Source organism: Microcaecilia unicolor, chromosome 14 (genome assembly GCF_901765095.1).
Source record: "Microcaecilia unicolor chromosome 14, aMicUni1.1, whole genome shotgun sequence".
NCBI lineage: Eukaryota > Metazoa > Chordata > Amphibia > Gymnophiona > Siphonopidae > Microcaecilia > Microcaecilia unicolor.
This window is the reverse complement of record NC_044044.1, coordinates 9,047,870-9,063,606: the sequence shown is the minus strand read 5'-3', so window position 1 is coordinate 9,063,606 and position 15,737 is coordinate 9,047,870. Positions and strand designations below refer to the sequence as shown.

The window sequence follows — 15,737 nt, the reverse complement described above, 5'->3', positions numbered from 1 at the left end:
TTCCTGACCCTCTTTTTTTCTATAGCACTTACTGGTCCTGGTAGGTCCTTCTTCTTTGGTTGGGCACAGGCTCCTTCTTCAATGACATCGTAAATATTAGCTTGGCAGGGCTGTAAGGACTGTGAGAAACAAACCAATACACATCTCTGAATGAACATGGTCTCACGCTGGAGATATATACTTCCTTTAAAATCAACAACAAGAAGAAGCGAGTGTGGGGTCCTTTTACTAAGCTGCATAGCCTACGCATGCCCAATGCATGCCAGTTTGAAACTACCGCCCGGCTACCTCATGGCCCAGGCAGTAATTTCATATTTTACACATGCCCACTAAGCATGCCGGAAAATTTCCAGCGCACAGTGCTAATCGGGCGTTAATAGGCAGTGTACGCTCACTGACGATTACCGCCTGGTTAACGCATGAGACTTTACCGCTAAGTCAATGGGTGGCGGTAAGGTCTCAGGCCAAAAATGGACGCGCGCCAATTTTTATTTTCCTTCACGTCCATTTTTCAGCGCACGTTAGTAAAAGGTCCCCCCGTGTTTGTACCCCACACCAGAGCACATCAGCAAGAAAGGAGACAGACAACAGGATACAAATCTATACATACATCTAGCTTCTCATACATCTGCACACAACTATGGAATGAATTGCCGATCGCCATAAAAACGACACATGACTTGACAACTTTCCGGAAATGACTGAAGACTTACTTGTTCAAAAAGACGTACAAAAAGGATCCCCCATAACGAACTGACTCCTAAACTTCACCAGATACAACTTTTATGGAACTCTCCTAATTTGTTTATTTTAATTACATCCTCATTACTGAATATTATATCTCGTCCTGATATCATTATGTTATGTTTTTCTATTTATCCACTTCTAGCCCTACATGATATGCATCTTATTGGTAACAATTCTGAAATTCTTATTCCGTTACTATGATTGCCATGATTTGCTTATGCACCGTGTCTGTATCTATATTCTGAAATTCTTATTCCATTAATGTGATTGTCGTTGTAATATATTGTAAGCCACATTGAGCCTGCAAATAGGTGGGAAAATGTGGGATACAAATGCAGCAAAAATAAATAAATAAACAAGTTAGTGATGTCTATGGGTGTATTTAACTTCTGCTTTTCCAGGGTATGCACAGTTTCAAATCACAGTGGTAATTTTACAGTTTAAGCCTTTTTGCACAAATATCAGTGGGATCGATATTCAAAACAATTTCACCAGGCAGAACAGGCTCCTGTCTGATTAAATTGTGCTGGGTGAGTAGGGAGTGGATGTTCATTAACATTTATTTTTTCACAGAGAGAGTAGTGGATGCTTGGAATGCCCTCCCGCGGGAGGTGGTGGAAATGAAAACGGTAACGGAATTCAAACATGCGTGGGATAAACATAAAGGAATCCTGTTCAGAAGGAATGGATCCTAAGGAGCTTAGCCAAGATTGGGTGGCAGAGCCATTGGCGGGAGGCGGGGATGGTGCTGGGCAGACTTATACGGTCTGTGCCAGAGCCGGTGGTGGGAGGCGGGACTGGTGGTTGGGAGGTGGGGATGGTGCTGGGCAGACTTATACGGTCTGTGCCAGAACCGGTGTTGGGAGGCAGGGATAGTGCTGGGCAGACTTACACGGTCTGTGCCCTGAAAAGGACAGGTACAAATCAAGGTAAGGTATACACAAAAAGTAGCACATATGAGTTTATCTTGTTGGGCAGACTGGATGGACCATGCAGGTCTTTTTCTGCCATCATCTATTATGTTACTATGTTATTTAGGTAGACAGTGCCACTGAATATCTGCTCTCGCTGTCGTGGCACTATCTGGTTACTACCGGGGCAGTCTGGGGTAAGAGGGTAGAGTTATTATTCAGTGCCAGTGCCCGCCTAGCGAACCAGGCATGTTGGACTGCTTAAATAGCCATATCTGGATAGCTTCCTGGTACCCCTAAAGACCCTGATATTTAGAGGGACATTTTTGATATGACATCTAAATCTAACCTTGGATGTTTTGTGGAAAACGTCCAAAAATCCAGGAGCAAACATAGCCATTTTCAAACCTGAAAAATATGTTTGTTTGTTTGTTTGTTTGTTTTTTTAAATGGCCATTTGCTAGACGTTGTTGTGCTCAGTGCATCTAACTTTTTGGACCATTAAAAAAAAAAAAAAAAGTCCAAGTGAAAAATGCACAAAATCAAGCCATTGGGATGTAAGAGGATCCAGCATTCTTAGCAGACTCGCCACACAGACATTCCAGCAGATCTGTGGGGCACCCCAGAATGCACTGCAGTGGACTTCACATAAAAGGTCTTGGGTACACATCTCACCATTACCCCCCTATATTGTATGGGGAGCCCTCCAAACCCACCAAAAATCTACTGTACCCAACTGTACACCACTACAATAGCCCTTATGCCTGTGACTATAGTAGGTTTTTGGTTTGCTTTAGAGGGCTTTAAGTGGGAGCCATTGTAGTTTTTCTCTTAGGGGTTTGGCGCTTTCGTATTTCATTTTTTCAAATATGAGTCTGGCTGCTGTGTTTTATGCAGTTTGGAGTTTCTTAATGATTTGTTCTTTGCATCCGGCATAGATTGTATTGCAGTAATCTAGTTGACTTAGCACCATTGATTGTACCAGGTTGCGGAATATTTCCCTTGGGAAGAAAGGTTTTATTCTTTTGAGTTTCCACATTGAGTGGAACATTTTCTTTGTTGTGTTTTTCGCATGGCTTTCTAGTGTGAGATTTCGGTCAATTGTAACTCCTAGAATTTTCAGGCTATCTGAAACAGGAAGGGTAAAGTTTGGGGTGTTTATAGTGGTGGGTTTTTTCGTGTTGTGTTGTGATGAGAGGATGAGACATTGAGGCTCATTTTCAAAGCACTTAGCCTCTCAAAGTTCCATAGAAACCTATGGAACTTAGCCTCCCAAAGTGCTTTGAAAATATGCCTCATTGTGTTTTTTCTGCGTTGAGTTTTAGTTGGAATGCATCCGCCCATGAGTTCATGATTTGGAAGCTGTGTTTGATTTCATTTGTGATTTCTGTTAGATCATGTTTGAACGGGATGTAGATCGTGACATCATCTGCATAGATGAAAGGCGTTGGTTGGATAGCGCTTTGGCTAGAGGTGTCATCAGGTTGAAAAGGGTCGGTGAAAGCGGTGATCCTTAGGGTACTCCGCATTCTGGTTTCCATGGTGATGATGTATTCGAATTTGATATCACTTGGTATGTTCTTGAAGTTAGGAAGCCTTTGATCCAACTAAGTATGTTTCCTCCAATCCCGAAGTATTCTAGGATGTTTAATAGTATTTTGTGGTTTACCATGTCAAACGCGCTGGACATGTCGAAATGTAGGAGAAGTACACTATTGCCAATTGCAATTGCTTGCTTGAATTTGGTTAGGAGAGTGATTAGTACTGTTTCGGTGCTATGGTTGGATCAAAATCCTGATTGTGATTCATGTAATATTGAGAAATTGTTTAAGTAATCGGTAAGTTGCTTGGTTACCATACTTTCCATTAGTTTGACTGCCAGAGGGATAGATGCCTTTCCTTTTTTCTTAGTGTCTTTAGGTATTGGTGTGAGTAGTATGTTTCCTTTATCCTTAGGGAAGAATCCGTGTTGTAACATATAATTTAGGTGCCTCGTGAGGTCTGTTATGAAGCGTTGAGGGGCAGATTTTATTAGGTTGTTGGGGCATGTGTCAAGTTTGCAGTGGGATTTGGCGAACCTGTTGATCGCTTGGGTGATGGTTTCATCAGTAAGTATAGCGAAGTTTGTCCAGATTCTGTCTGCAGGATATTCATCGGGGATTGGGTCAGGACAGTCAATGAATTTTTCGTGGTCAGTGGTATTAGGTTGTAACATGAGTCGCAGCTTTACAATTTTCTCATTGAAGTATTTAGCAAGGTTGTCTGCTGATGGGGTGTCTGTGTTGGTTTTAGTGACTAGTGTGGTATCTAGTAGTTTGTTCACGAGTAGGAAACGTTTATGCATGTCTTTGTAGTCTGGCCCTATTTTGGTTTTGTAGTATGACCTTTTGTTTTCTCTTATTGCATATTTGTATTTTATTTTCATTTGTTTCCATGCGTTAAGTGTGTACTCATCTTTTATTTTATTCCATGCACGTTCAAGCCTCCTAATTTGTGTTTTTAGTTTTTTCAGCTCTTCGTTAAACCATGGTATCGAGTTGTGTCTTCGTGTAGTTCTTGTTTGTAGTGGTGCTATGTTATCTAATGTGCTTCTGCATCTGTTGTCCCGATCTAGGAGATAGTGTTTCGAGTCTGTTTGTGCTGTCCATTCATTCTTGTAGAACTGTTGCCAGAATATTACAGGGTCAATTTGGCCTCTCGTGGTGTAGATTGTGCGTTCTTGATTTTGGTATGAGCCTTTTTTTCGCCATTGTAGGGATAGATTTAGTTTGTGGTGGTCTGACCAAGGTACGTCTGTCCATTTTGTATCTGTTAGTATTAGGTTTAGATCTGAGGACAGTTTGTGTGTGATGAGGTCGAGTGTGTGTCCTTTGACATGGGTTGCTTGTATATTTGGCCAGTTGAGGTCCCATAGTTGGAGGAAATCCTTGCATTCACATGCATTGGTTGAGTTAGGGTCTTCTAGGTGTAGGTTTATGTCCCCTATTATAAGTAGGTTGGAGTTATATACACATGAGTTCAATATGAAGTCCATGAGGTGTGGTTGGCATTCATGCCAGTTACCTGGTAGTCTATAAAACAGGACGACGTTTAGGTGGTCAAGCAAGGTTGTATGGTGGATTCTGATTGAAGCAATTTCGAGTTGGGGTGTTATGGACTTGGCTGTTGTTGTTATGGTGAAGTGGGATCCATGGATTAGTGCTATGCCTCCTCCTCTTTTTTCTTTCCTTGTCCAGTGAGTGATTTTATAGCCTGGGGGGCATAGATCTAAGATTATGGGGTCATTATGATCGTGGATCCAGGTTCCACTGATGAATAGAAGGTCGAGGTTGTCTGTCGTGATCCAGTCTGTTATTATTGTTGTTTTGTTGACTACTGATCTGGCGTTTATGTATCCCACTTGAATTGTTTGGTAGGGGTTGGTTGTGTTCGAAGTTGTGTTGATTTTTATTAGTTGTCTGTTTTCTTGCAGTCTGGGTTTGTTATGTTCTTTCTTTCCTTTGTATTGATTTTGTCCTCATATGGTAGTTCTTCCACTGTTTTGGCTATTGTTATTTTGGTGTGGTGTATTGTTTCTGGGTAGTCTGTTGAGCATGTGTATTGTAGGTATGTTATTGGTGTCTGTGAGAGGGGTGGTTAATGTATGGTGAATTAGGGATAGGGAGTAAATTATTAGGAGCAATTTGGCGGTGTTCATTTTGGTGTTAGTTCATTTTGGGCTGTTAGATAATCAGGTATGATGGTTGTGTTGTTGGTCTTTGGCAGCTGTCATGCAGTTTATCTGTTGTATATCACTTTCAGAAACCTTGGGCCACTCGCCAGAACTGGCTTGTGGAGTGTGGGCTGGTCTCGAGCCAATTAGTTCCAATGGGCACTAATTTTTGATTTGATATATTACATTAGCACAAGGTTTTAAAGCAGTTTACAATCATAAAAATGTTCAGAAAGAACATCATAAATACAGAGGGAATTAAGAACTACCAGAAGTATTTTTCAAAAGCCAAGTTTTTTAGGCTTTACGAAAACCGATATAGATGATGGTAGAACTGATTTTGACTGGCGAGGAGTTCCACAGGGAAGGTTCCATATAAGAAAAGCACTGTTCCCAGTTGAAGTCAGTTTGATCGAACTGAGGGGGGGATGCACTAAAGTCGTCGTTAGAGCCGTTCTGTACCAAATTCCACAGCGAATCGGTAGGGAACAGCTATGCATGAAGGAAAGGGAATGCAAATGAGCTGCTCTTTGCAACTCACTTGCATTCTGTAATCCTTCGTAAAACCGTCGGATAATCGGCCAGTAGAGCATACGCAGAGCAGCCAAGCGTTATGCTGGCTGCTCTGCGCATGCCAAGGATGTAAAAAAACAAAAACATGTCCTTTATGTACGTCCTTGCCCCCCCCCCTCCCCCGCCCAAGGTTGGTCGGCCGCCACCGCTCTCCGCTCCCCCTCCCTTGAAATCAGAACTTTACACAGCCCCAGCCCCCCTCCCTTCCTTCCTTGAAATGACAGCTTCCCCGCCATCCTCCGCCCCCTCCGTCTGCCACCTGGCCCTCACAGCACCTCTCACCTCCGTGTGAAGGCGCTGCACCAGCAACAACAGCTGATAAGTGTATATGTGGTTTATAGGTATGGATGAGAAAATAGGATGTGAGTGTATGTTTGGGAAGAGTTGATTGGATTTTATAACAATGTGATATATTTGATGTAGTATTTCAGGTAATATTTAATTGAATGAATAAAGGAAATTAATTTGTACTATACATACAGTTGTTAATAATTTTGTGATTATATTGATACAACTAGTTATTGAGTGTGTACCTTGATTTATATGTGGTAAGCATATTCATTGTGGATATCCTGAAAACCTGACTGGCTACGTGCGTCCCGAGGACTGGGTTGAGAACCCCTACTCTAGAGGATCATATCACGGTTCATAATGTCCAGGCTATGGCTGCATCAGTAGCCCACTTGAGATCAGCTTCCATTCAGAAGATTTGCAGAGCTGCAATATGGTCAGCAGTCCACACATTCACGTCTCATCCCTTTAGGCCCCCCAGGGTTTACCTTCATGATCCCTCATAGTCTAGCAGAGAAAGGGCAGGAGTGATGCCCATTCGCTCCTACCCATCGGAGCTTCCTCTTCCAAAATGGCTGCTGTGGCCTCTACTGGCAGTCTCATAGAATTTTGGAGGGCCAGATGCTATTTCCGGCAGATGAGGGAGGAAGGAGGATCAAAATGGAGGGGGGGGGGGTCAGATGCTGTTTCAAGAGGGTGGGAGTGAGGGGATTAGTGTCATAGGGGGTTAGATACTGTACCAGAGGGTGAGGAGGGAGAGAGTGGGATCAGAATGTGGGAGTTAGAAGCTGCTCCAGGAAGGAGGGATATTAAAGTTGGGGAGGGGTCAGGTGCTGAACTGGAGGCAGGGAGGGAGGGGGATCAGAATGGGGGGTCAGATGCTGTTCCAGGGGTGAAAGGGAGCAGGGACAATCACACTTCAGGCCAGTAACCAGAAGTTATGCACTTAAATCGCTTTGAACTTTTGGGCCCTTTGTTTCTAGAAAATTGGCAGAGAGAAGCGACTCACCGTGTAGATGTCACTGGCTCTGCATGTTTCCACTGTTCTGGAAGTACATGGGGTTACTTCCTGCTGACATGTGTCCTTCTGGTCAGATTTCTCATGTGACCATAAAGGGTAACCCTAAGCAGAAATGAAGAAACAAAGATTAAAATGTTCTCTCCTTGCAACCTGCTATGTCCTTCACACACTGTAGAAATTTGTGGCACCCAACCCAAACAGGACTTAATTAATGGGGACAGCTATTTTAGTGGGAGAGCAAGAAAAAACCCCAACAATTTATTTGTTAGTTTGTGTTTGTCCTTGGTAGTTTCACTTTTCACTTTCAGCTCAGTCAGAACCACTGTTGGAATCCTGGTGCTGCCAGCCTTCATTCACAACCAACAGACCTTCCCACTGTTCCTAATCTGATCACTGCAGCAACAATCCTGAAGCTGGGAGCAATGCACTAGACCTCCTTTATCATGGGCTCTATATCTGACTGCAGGGCTGCCGAGAGTGGGGCAAAATTCCCCGGGCCCGGCCTCAAAGGGGGGCCCGGCACCAGGGTCTCTCACTCTCTCTCTCTCTCTGAGTGATCAGGTCCTGACAGGAGCAGGAGAGAGAAAACTCTGGTGCCAGGCCCCCCTCCAGTGCTGCTCTTCGCTCGCTTCTACCACCATGCCGAGCGGCTGCTTTTCCCCCTCAGGCACATGCTCGGTTTTGAAACCAAGCATGCGTGACGAGAGAAAAAAGCAGGGGCAGGGCAGGCATGGAATGAACAGCAGCACTCTGTATTCTTCCACTGGCAGGGCCTCAGGATCCCCGCCAGCCCCAAGGTACTTCAGTTGCGGCAGCAGCGATCCTGGGGGGAGTCCCCTCCTCTTTTCTATCTACACTTCTTCCCTTGGTTCATTAATCTCATCCCATGGCTTTTCCTACCATCTCTATGCTGATGACTCCCAAATCTACCTTTCTACCCCTGATATCTCACCTTGCATCCAAACCAAAGTTTCAGCGTGCTTGTCTGATATTGCTGTCTGGATGTCTCAACGCCAACTGAAATTAAATATGACCAAAACCGAGCTTCTCATTTTCCCCCCCAAACCCACCTCCCCGCTCCCCCCGTTTTCTATTTCTGTTGATGGCTCTCTCATTCTCCCTGTCTCCTCAGCTCGAAACCTTGGGGTCATCTTCTCTCTCCTTCTCTGCTCATATCCAGCAGATTGCCAAGACCTGTCGTTTCTGTCTTTACAACATCCGTAAAATCCGCCCCTTTCTTTCCGAGCACTCTACCAAAACCCTCATCCACACCCTTGTCACCTCTTGTTTAGACTACTGCAATTTGCTTCTTGCTGGCCTCCCACTTAGTCACCTCTCCCCTCTCCAGTCGGTTCAAAACTCTGCTGCCCGTCTCATCTTCCGCCAGAGTCGCTTTACTCATACTACCCCTCTCCTCAAGACCCTTCACTGGCTCCCTATCCGTTTTCGCATCCTGTTCAAACTTCTTCTACTAACCTATAAATGTACTCACTCTGCTGCTCCCCAGTATCTCTCCACACTCGTCCTTCCCTACACCCCTTCCCGTGCACTCCGCTCCATGGATAAATCCTTCTTATCTGTTCCCTTCTCCACTACTGCCAACTCCAGACTTCGCGCCTTCTGTCTCGCTGCACCCTACGCCTGGAATAAACTTCCTGAGCCCCTATGTCTTGCCCCATCCTTGGCCACCTTTAAATCTAGACTGAAAGCCCACCTCTTTAACATTGCTTTTGACTCGTAACCACTTGTAACCACTCGCCTCCACCTACCTTCCTCTCTTCCTTCCCGTTCACATTAATTGATTTGATTTGCTTACTTTATTTATTTTTTGTCTATTAGATTGTAAGCTCTTTGAGCAGGGACTGTCTTTCTTCTATGTTTGTGCAGCGCTGCGTATGCCTTGTAGTGCTATAGAAATGCTAAATAGTAGTAGTAGTAGTAGAGTGGGGTGGGAGCGGTGATGATCCAGGGGGGGGGGGTGGCAATTGGGGAGGAAGCGATCGGGGGGAGGGCAGCAGCGGCCCTGCCCCAGGCCCAGCTCAGTCTCTCGGCGGCCCTGTCTGACTGAAAGGGAAAAAAAAAACCCACAGAAGAACAAAACAAAACACAACAACTCAAGCAACAAACAGTGGAAATGACAAAACCACCAGATGTTATAATACTTATTAGCAACCTTCATTCAACTTGACTTGACATAGGCCATGTTTCAGCTGAAAAGCCTGCGTCAGGAGTCTGATAAAATAATAGGTATTGGAATAAATCAAGGCGCAATCATGTTCAACAATAAGAAAGCAAACCCACCGAGGCGTTCTACAAATAAGGACACCTTTCACCAAACCAGCACCAACGCATGAAATTCTCCCGCCAAAGCTACTGATCCTATAACCTATTATTTTATCAGACTCCTGATGCAGGTTTTTCAGCTGAAGTATGGCCCGAGTCGAGCCAAGTTGAATAAAGGTTCTAATAAAAGACATTTATAACATCTGGTGGTTATGTTGTCTCCACTGTTGTTTGCTGCTCTATATCTGAGCTGATATTCAATAATATCTGAGCTCCTAAATTTGTGCCCTGTTTTCAGGGCAACTTATTAGCATACGTTTTTAGCTGAAACTTCATCTTAATGTAGCAAATTAAAAACTATGCTTATAACTTTAGACCTACCATTCATTTGCCTTGATTTATGTGCATAATAATGAGCCTATGTCACGCCTGCTATAAAAAGTGAGTCCCTCTGCCAACCAAAGATTGGCGGCCGAACAATCCTGGCCTTACCTGAAAGGAGAGGGGAAGCGGAGCACTGGAACCCCCACCAGACTATAAAAGCGAAAGCAGAAGTCCGGTCCAGGCAAAGCCTCTAGGCAGGCGGCAAGCAAAGCAGTAGTCAGGTCCAGGGAAAGTCTCTAGGCAGGCGGCAAGCAAAGCAGTAGTCCGGTCCAGGCAAAGTCTCTAGGCAGGCAGCAAGCACAGCAGTAGTCAGGTCCAGGCAAAGGTCAGCTCGAGTCAGACAGCACGCTGTAGAAAACACAGGAGCACAAGCACTCTACAAGAGTAGAAGCCGAAGCAGAGAGGGAAAGGAGGACGCTCCTTAAGTAGCCCTCCCTATCAGGGAGACAAGAAACAGCTGATAGGAGACAGTGAGAGCTGGAGGCAGGACCAACAGCAGCCAACAGGGAACCCCGGATCGGCCAGCCGGCAGAAGGAGGCAGCATCAAGCCACGAGTGGCCAATCCGGGTGCCAGGAGGAGTGGCCAGAGTTCCTGGGCCCCGCGCCCGGAAGTGAATCCTACCTTCGGGGACGCTGGCGCCGCCAAGATGGCTGGCATTCCCCAGCCACAACTGAGGGAGAGAGGAGAACCGACACTGCTCCAATGGCCAGCAGAACACCCCAGGAGTGAGGGGAAAAGATGAAGCGTCAGCCAGCCCCCTACGGAGGCGGAGCCGGAGGGCGGCTCAGCCGAGGGGAGCGCACCGCAGGTGAGGGATGCGACAGCCTAGTGCTGAAAATCAGTGCTAAGCTCCTAACTTTTTTTTTAACTGCCCTAAATCTACTTATTGCCACTTACTTTTTATGCTCCTAAATGTAAGAGTTTACTGGTAGATATTCAGCCAGGACAGTCAGCTTTTTTTTAAACACTGACTGTCTCCAGTTAAATTAGCCCCAGATATTCAATGTTGGACCATGTCCAGGCACTGGAATTGAATAACTGGGGTTAATTCCTCAGGTGTTTGCTGCCATAGCTTATGCAGGCCTTGGCTGAATATTGGCCTGACAGCACCACTCACCTCCGTGTGGAAGCGCTGCAGGCAGCAGCAGAGCTTTCACACGGAGGTGAGTGGTGCAAATGGATGTGCAAATGGATTTTCTTGTGCCATGATTTTACTTAATTGTGTCAATAGTATATCATTTATTTTTTCATTTTTACAGTTTTTTAGTCTTTGATTTGCTGCTTCGTCCGGATCAAGAATATATAACTGTGCAAATTGTCTTTCTTTGTCTTTTGGAGGATGAAGTGCTCCTGTTCTATGATAAATATTTCCATGTATTCTGAAACAGTAAGGGCCATATCCTGGTGGTGCTGCAATATTGGCTCCCATGGATGCGAAAGCTAGGGAACTGTTAATGGACCTAATATTTTGTTTGAAATTGTTTGAGTATTCATATTCTCCTGAAAGAAGTTTTATTATGATTTCATGTGTCCTAATATTTGGTAGTTTAACTTTTCCTTTACTACAGCATTGTGAATAATGAATAAGCATAACCACTTCAATCTCTGTGTTAATAAGGTCTCTCCATAGTCAATGACCTAAAGAATGATACAACCCAATTTCGTACTCAGGAACGTTCATGTATTACTATAATTTATTCTTCCAATTTCTTACTCAGGAACTTGCATGTATTACCATAATTTATTCTTCCTTAACATATATATGCACATAATATATATTTATACCATGATCTGTTCATGTATGTTATGTTACATGTATGTTACCATGTATGTATGCAACTTAACACATTACCATTTGTAATTCTGTTACCCGGAAATGACAACCGCCATTACGGCAAATGTAAGCCACATTGAGCCTGTAAATTGTTCGGAAAATGTGGGATACAAATGCTACAAATAAATAAAAGGTTGTCAGAAGGTGTTTCTTTTTTGAAAAATTTTGCTTTGCAAAATATACAGATTGTGTTTAGCTGTCCACAGCTGTAGTACTGAATGTCATTTTCGCTGACACAGCCTGTTATGGCAATTCCTTTTGTCTCAGTTGTGCACTGTACTGTGTTTGTATTATTCCTTGTTTCATTATTGACTGCAGGTGCGCTCTGTGAGGGCGTCAGTGTCTGGTGCTTCCTTTTTGTTTTGGAGGGCGGCAGGGTTGTTAGCGCGGCACTCTGCTCAGCTGGGTTTTTTTAGGGCTCTTGGTGTGCGTGGTAGCTTTGCGCATGCCAGGGCGGTTGGTGTCCGTAGCAGGTTCGTGCATGCCAGTTCTTTTCGGTTCCGCCAGGTTTTGCTCAGCTGTTTTTTTTTTTGGAGTGCGCTCTGTGAGGGCGCCAGTCTCTGGTGCTTCTTTTTTTGGGGGAGGGTGGCAGGGTTGTTTGTGCGGCACTCTGGGCAGCTGGGTATTTTTTTAGGTCGGTTGGTGTGTGTTGCAGGTTCGCGTGACAGCTTCACATGGCAGCTTTGCGCGTGCCAGTGCTTTCAGCTGTGTGTTCCGGCCTTTTTTTTCCTTTGTCTTGCACGTGCCATTGTTTTGATTCTGTCAGCTGTGTGTTCGGCATGACGTCAAGCTGATCTACCGACGGAAGCAGACCACCTCAGAGGCATCCACGGTCCCAGGCAGCGTTAGAACGTTGGAGGTGAGAATTATTATGTAGGATGTGTGTTCGGCATGACGTCAAGCTGATCTACCAACGGAAACAGACCACCTCAGAGGCATCCACGGTCCCATGCAGCGTTAGAACGTTGGAGGTGAGAATTATTATGTAGGATGACCTATCTTTTCATTCTCAAATAGGACAAGTAGTAAAACGCTCCATATTTAGATTACGCCATATTCAGTCCATTCAATCACTTTTACAACCCTCAGCATTAAATATCCTGACAAATTCTCTTCTCATATCACAACTCAAACTACTGTAATTCACTTTAGAAAGGACTTAGACTCAAAGATTAACACCGCTTACAATTAGTACAAAATACCACCATTCAAATTATTCACAAAGCTCAGAAATTTGATCGCATCACACCCTTTCTGAAAAAATCTCATTGGCTCCCTATATCCCATCGGATTACTTACTGTATAAGCTTCTATTTCCTGTATTCAAGGTCTTAACTTCTAAAGAACCCCTCTACCTTTTCCTCCTATTGCTTCCATATTCTCCATTGCGTTCTCTTCATTCTCAGGATCAAAATCTACTTATCGTTCAAACTTATAAACAAATCCACCATGAACATACTTGAATTTCAATATTCTCAGTTCAAAGTCCACCTCTCTGGAATCTCCTGCACACCCTTCACACATCAGACCTCACTCTCCACTTTTAAATCAGACCTCAAAACATTTCTTTTTCAAGACGCTTTCAACTAATTTTTAAACGCAAAACACCCAGCTGAATTACCAAGAGCTTCCCTATCGTTCTCTCCCTCCCCCACTTTCTCTCAACAAGATGGAGCTCCTCCCCCTTGCCTCACTGTCAATTGTCTACCTATACGCACATCTTGCTGTACTTTACTCTTAACATTGATTATATTGTAAGCCGCCTAGATGGTATTCCCGACTGGCAGATTAGTAAATCTAAATAAAACTTGAAGACACTTATTTAGCCCAGCTGAAAATTAGCTGGGACCTGGATAAAGGGATCTATCATATGAACTGCCTTAAAGCAGCTCATGTGACAGGTCCTCTGACCCCCCCCAGATTCAAATTAAAGACCCCACATTCATATCCCCTGTCCCCCATGCCTCCAATCCAAAATAAAGACTCCTCCCAACTCTATGGATCTAAAATAAAGAACCCCCCACCCTGCTCCGATCCCTCCTCCCATTTTCAGGTGATTTCATGGGATAGGGCAGGAATGGTCCCCTCTTGCTCCTGCTCCATCTTGGCTCCAGATATCCTTTTGTGGTAATCTACTGCTAGAGGGCAGTCTTCCATGTAAGGGCAAATGCCCTTATATGGAGGGCTTCCCCCTAGTGGTGCTACTGCAACATACTACTAAGGGGTCATCATGGCCATTCCGAATTTGGAGTGAGGTTGGTACAGAAATGTGCCCTGTCCCACTAGACTACCAAGGATCACCTCCAGGTAAGTCTTGGAGGTAGGAGAGGGTGTGGGTGGTGGTTAGGAGGGGATCTGAGCAGGGGGTCTTTATTTTGGATCAGGGGGTTGGAGGAAGGGTGATTTGAGCACAGAGTTCTTTATTTTGGTTTCAGAAGTGAGGGAATCTGAGCGCAGGGGTCTTTGTTTTGAAATTGGGGGGTGTTGAGGGAGGAGGTCTTTATTTAGGCTTGGGTGGGGGGAATCTGTTACAAGAGCTACTTTAAGGCAGCTCATGTGACAGGCTCCTTTATCCAGGTCCCACCTAATATTCAGTCGGAACCCAGGTAGGCCTGACTGGACAAAGTTAGGACTGCTTTTTATGTTGTCCTATTTGCCCCGTTTACCTATCAGGATTCTGGCTAAAAAAATCAGCTGGTACCTGGCTAAATACCGACTCACCCCTCAACCACCCATACTACATCCAGTTTGGGTTTAACTGGTGAGAGGGGATATTCAGCAGCACTCTCTGGGTAAGTTCCGCGGAATGTTCCCTCGGGGCCCTCTCAGCACCAGTTAACCAGGCCCTCTTACCAAGTTAACTGGCTTCGAATATTATCAACCCCTTAGTCTTACTCCATTGCTTCTCTGAACTTGTTACCTTCACAGAAAAACTGGAATAATGTCCATATTTGTGGGCAGGGGTGAAACCAGACTGTGTTGACCACCAAAGAGTTTAAATGAGTCAGCGATTAATTCTGCACTGCTGCAGGCACTGGCTAGCTTCTCCCCCTCCACAAATGACTCCAAATCAGCTCCTGGCATTATAACCATTGCCTTTCTGGCCACTTCTTAGCAGTGAGTGTTTAGCTCTGTGCACAAAGAGTTTAAAAGGACATTAAAGCAGTTTTTTTCACTCACATACAGATGCACACATTGTACCTTTTTCTCTGGCTTACCTTCTTCTTCCACAACAGCAGCGCTACTGTCTCTGCACATCCCAACACTACTAGGATACTGGAAATGGCAATGAGGCAGAAATGGAGGGACCAATAGCCCTCTTGGAGTAACCTATACCCTTCGTCTGGGGGAAGAAGAAGAAGAAAATCATAAGAACCCCAGAAACTTCAAAGCTTTTTATTTATAAAGTGCCCTCTGGCAGTGGCACTGCATAAAACCTTTGCAAGGAGTCACATGATTATGATCCTGCAGATTTTAAAGCCTACATTGGGGAACAGAGAGGTGAAGTTACTCATTCAGGGCCTAATTTTGTAATAGGACCAGTGCATTTTGTCTAGCAAAAAAGGTGCCGGTACTCAAATGCCAGGCCACCCTTCAGGGGTGGAGTGACCATTGAGGGACTCACCCCACAATAGCCAGGGCCCCTGCAACCAGTCATAGAATCTATGACAAGGCAGAATTTGTATGTAGAACCTGAGCTCTTTCATTAAAATACGAAAAACATGGGTCAAGTTTAGCAGACAGCAGAAAAGGTGCCGGTACTCAGTACCCCCAAGTACCCCCTCAAAAAAAGCCCTGAATAGGACACCTATGTGAGAAGTCCAAAAAGATGCCTATTTCATAAAGGCAAGATAGGCAGCTTTGTGCTTTTTTATAATCTAGCCCAAATAACAGGCAAATACCCATGCACAAGTTTACACCTCTTCCGAAGCGGATTTATTTATTTTAAAAACGTGTAATCTGCTTCAAACCTAAAAAC

The 15,737-nt window shown here is 44.6% G+C and overlaps 1 protein-coding gene across 2 annotated transcripts in view; it reads right to left on the bottom strand.

The window, feature by feature from the left end:
• Nucleotides 1-15,737, bottom strand: part of NFAM1 (NFAT activating protein with ITAM motif 1) — a 43,197-nt gene that overhangs the window by 12,827 nt on the left and 14,633 nt on the right. For both annotated transcript variants that reach the window (XM_030187432.1, XM_030187433.1), the window contains exons 3-5: nt 14,977-15,101; nt 7,244-7,357; nt 33-119 (exon numbers count right to left, since the gene is read on the bottom strand). In XM_030187432.1, coding sequence (XP_030043292.1) covers nt 33-119; nt 7,244-7,357; nt 14,977-15,101 — 326 coding nt within the window. The remainder of the gene's footprint in view (nt 1-32; nt 120-7,243; nt 7,358-14,976; nt 15,102-15,737) is intronic.